At 41.4% G+C, this 2,723-nt stretch overlaps 1 protein-coding gene across 1 annotated transcript in view; it reads left to right on the forward strand.

Annotated features, from left to right (window-relative positions):
• The window catches only part of LOC103604704 (netrin receptor UNC5D-like), a gene marked incomplete at its 3' end in the record, with an annotated part of 96,938 nt that overhangs the window by 1,998 nt on the left and 92,217 nt on the right, over positions 1–2,723 (forward strand). Inside the window, 1 exon segment of the mRNA XM_008589280.1 lies at positions 715–882. Within this exon segment, the coding sequence (XP_008587502.1) occupies positions 715–882 (168 nt within the window).

Genomic DNA, 2,723 nt, shown 5'->3' on the forward strand with positions numbered 1-2,723 from the left:
ACTCTGTTCTGCCTCCCCCATTTGGCAGCAAGAAAACACCCCTATTGCTATGAATGGGTTTGCTGTTCCATCCGCTGTTAGACTTCCATGAGATAGTCAGTGACATTTCCAATCTCTTTCTTCTAAAAATAATGAAAAAGTTGTTTATTTTCTTCCATTGTGTTTATATTTGAAAGCACTGAGATGGGCACCTTCTGCTTGCCACCCCTCCCAAACCCAACATCCTGCCCCATCCTTCCCAGACCTGCTGCCAGTCAGTTCCTCTGCTGGCATATGAAATCCACCAAAAACAAACATTACTATTTACTGAATGTCTCGGGTATTGTATGAAAGAAGTTCCCAGCTATTTAAGTAAAGACATTCCCTTCCACAATAGAAGAGCCCTGGGATTTAATTTAGAAGCACTTAAAAGTAATAGAAATTCAAATGCTGATATTTTCTTCTTGTGCTCTGGATTTTCAAGTGCACGAGGGGTCTGTTGATGAGTTTTTCCTAGTTTTCATAATTTCCCTATAAAGCAAATGCTCTGTGTCCCTCCTGTGACAGACGAGTAGGCTGAGGAGTAGACGAGGTAAGCCCTGCTGTTGCCTCCAGATGGCACAGCCAGTGGGGGATGCCCGACTCACATCACCTGGCACAGTGGCTTGCACATAGTAGGCAATCAGTAAAAACCTCTCTCCTTTTTTTTCTCCCCTCCCCATTTTTCTCTCTCAGTGAATGGAGGCTGGTCTTCCTGGACAGAGTGGTCAGCCTGCAATGTTCGCTGTGGTAGAGGATGGCAGAAACGTTCCCGGACCTGCACCAACCCAGCTCCTCTCAATGGTGGGGCCTTTTGTGAGGGAATGTCAGTGCAGAAAATAACCTGCACTTCTCTTTGTCCCGGTGAGATATATGCAGATTCCCTTTTCCCTTCTCATCCACCAACACTATTAAGCTGGTGTGAAGCAAACAGTATAACCTTCCTTTCCAAAGTCACCCTCTGCCAAATTCTTAGACTAGAACCTTTGTCCAAGGTGCTAATGTGGAACTCATTGTGATGGCAAGAGCGTGGGTGAGATATCTCTGTGCAATGTTTTGGGGCATTGTTTTTTAATCCTTAGATGACACTGAACACTCACCATCAATAGCTAAGTGCTTTGAAGTATTTTTATACTACCAACTCTCACCAGAGTAGTGTGAGCCAAGCCATTCCCTTCTCTCCTTGGGTTCTCCCATTTTGTGATGTGCAGTTGTTTAAAGTTAGCAGGGATTCGGTGAGTTGTCTTTGAGCACAAAAGAGCAGGTACCCAAAATTTCACCCCTTATCATCAGATACCAGTCAATTAACCTTATCAGTTTTAGCTTTGTATTCATTTACAGTACAATTGGCAGAGATGTACACTGTCCCAGCAGTCCGTGTTTTACCTTTAGCCTATGCTTACCTTCTTTTCTGAATAGAGAGATACCTCATTTCCCAAATATGGCTTTATAAATTCTTTTATTTATCTCTTACTGCCTATAACCCAATTTATACAATGAGGAATAGATGAGATGGAAGATGACTTTCTTATGGAAAGCATATCTTCCCACTGACAAATAAATTGATCCTGGGTCTCACATGCACTGCAGAATATCAACTCCAAGGACACTGGACTAGAACCTCATGTCTTTAAAATTTCAAATTTAATTCTGCTCAAAGCTAAGGTGAAGTTCTCACCAGCAGCATAATCTTGGAGTTTCAGTTTGTACTCATAATCAATGAACATTTATTGAGTGCTTACTATGTGCCAGGTACTGTGCAGGATACTTTTACACATGGAAAGTTATTTAACTCTGTGTTGTGAGTTCTATTATCTCCTGTTGACAGAAGTGGGAAACTGAAGCTAAGTGACTTGCCCAGACTTGCTCAGCCAGTAAGAGGACAGAACCAAGACAAGAACTCAGGCATTTTGCTTCAAGTTCACTATATTTTAAAATACGCTGCACTTGACTAATTGCTTTAGGTTAAAAATTATGGTGTCTTAAGTAACCCACATAAGCATGGTTGGACTATTCCTAGGAGGCTATGGGGCAATTGCCTCAAACATCTGCCATAATCTCCAGGGTTGCTTTTTAGTAAAATTAAATTCAGTTTGTTCATTTCTACATACAGCAGCAATCCATGACCCAAGAAATTCTGTTCATGTAAGTCTTGGTTTCTTGGGGGTTGACTGACCTGTTTTAATTTAATACTATCAGTATATTTGGGTTGAACTTTTTTGGTTTTTATGGGCTTTTAGGGCTTAAACAGAGTTCATTCCACTCTCTGTTCTAAACTGGCAACCCACAAGGAAGTGGCTGATTACCAGCAGTTACCACACATACTTTATCTGTCCATCTAAGATGCACTTGGGCATGAAAGACTGGGAAAGAATGGATAATGACATTATTAGCCAGCCCAAAGGTACTGATCATTATAATGCTTGCCTAAATTCAGTAATTGGTCTCATGGTAAAGTAGCAAGAGAAGGACACTACTGCTTTTGTCAGCCTATCTCTTTAGGAAAGAAACCATGGAGAGAAGATAAAGTGATAAATTGTTTGGGGTTTTTTGTGGTTATTTCTTTAAAATCCAGCTCTAAGAACAACAGCTGTCCTTGGGTGAGTCTCCTGACAGCTGCCCAGTTCATTCTAATGATGTTTTTTTTTGTTTCCCTTTGAAGTGGATGGGAGCTGGGAAGTGTGGAGTGAATGGTCCGTCTGCAG

The sequence above is a fragment of the Galeopterus variegatus genome, unplaced genomic scaffold, assembly GCF_000696425.1.
Source record: "Galeopterus variegatus unplaced genomic scaffold, G_variegatus-3.0.2 Scaffold5348, whole genome shotgun sequence".
Lineage (NCBI taxonomy): Eukaryota > Metazoa > Chordata > Mammalia > Dermoptera > Cynocephalidae > Galeopterus > Galeopterus variegatus.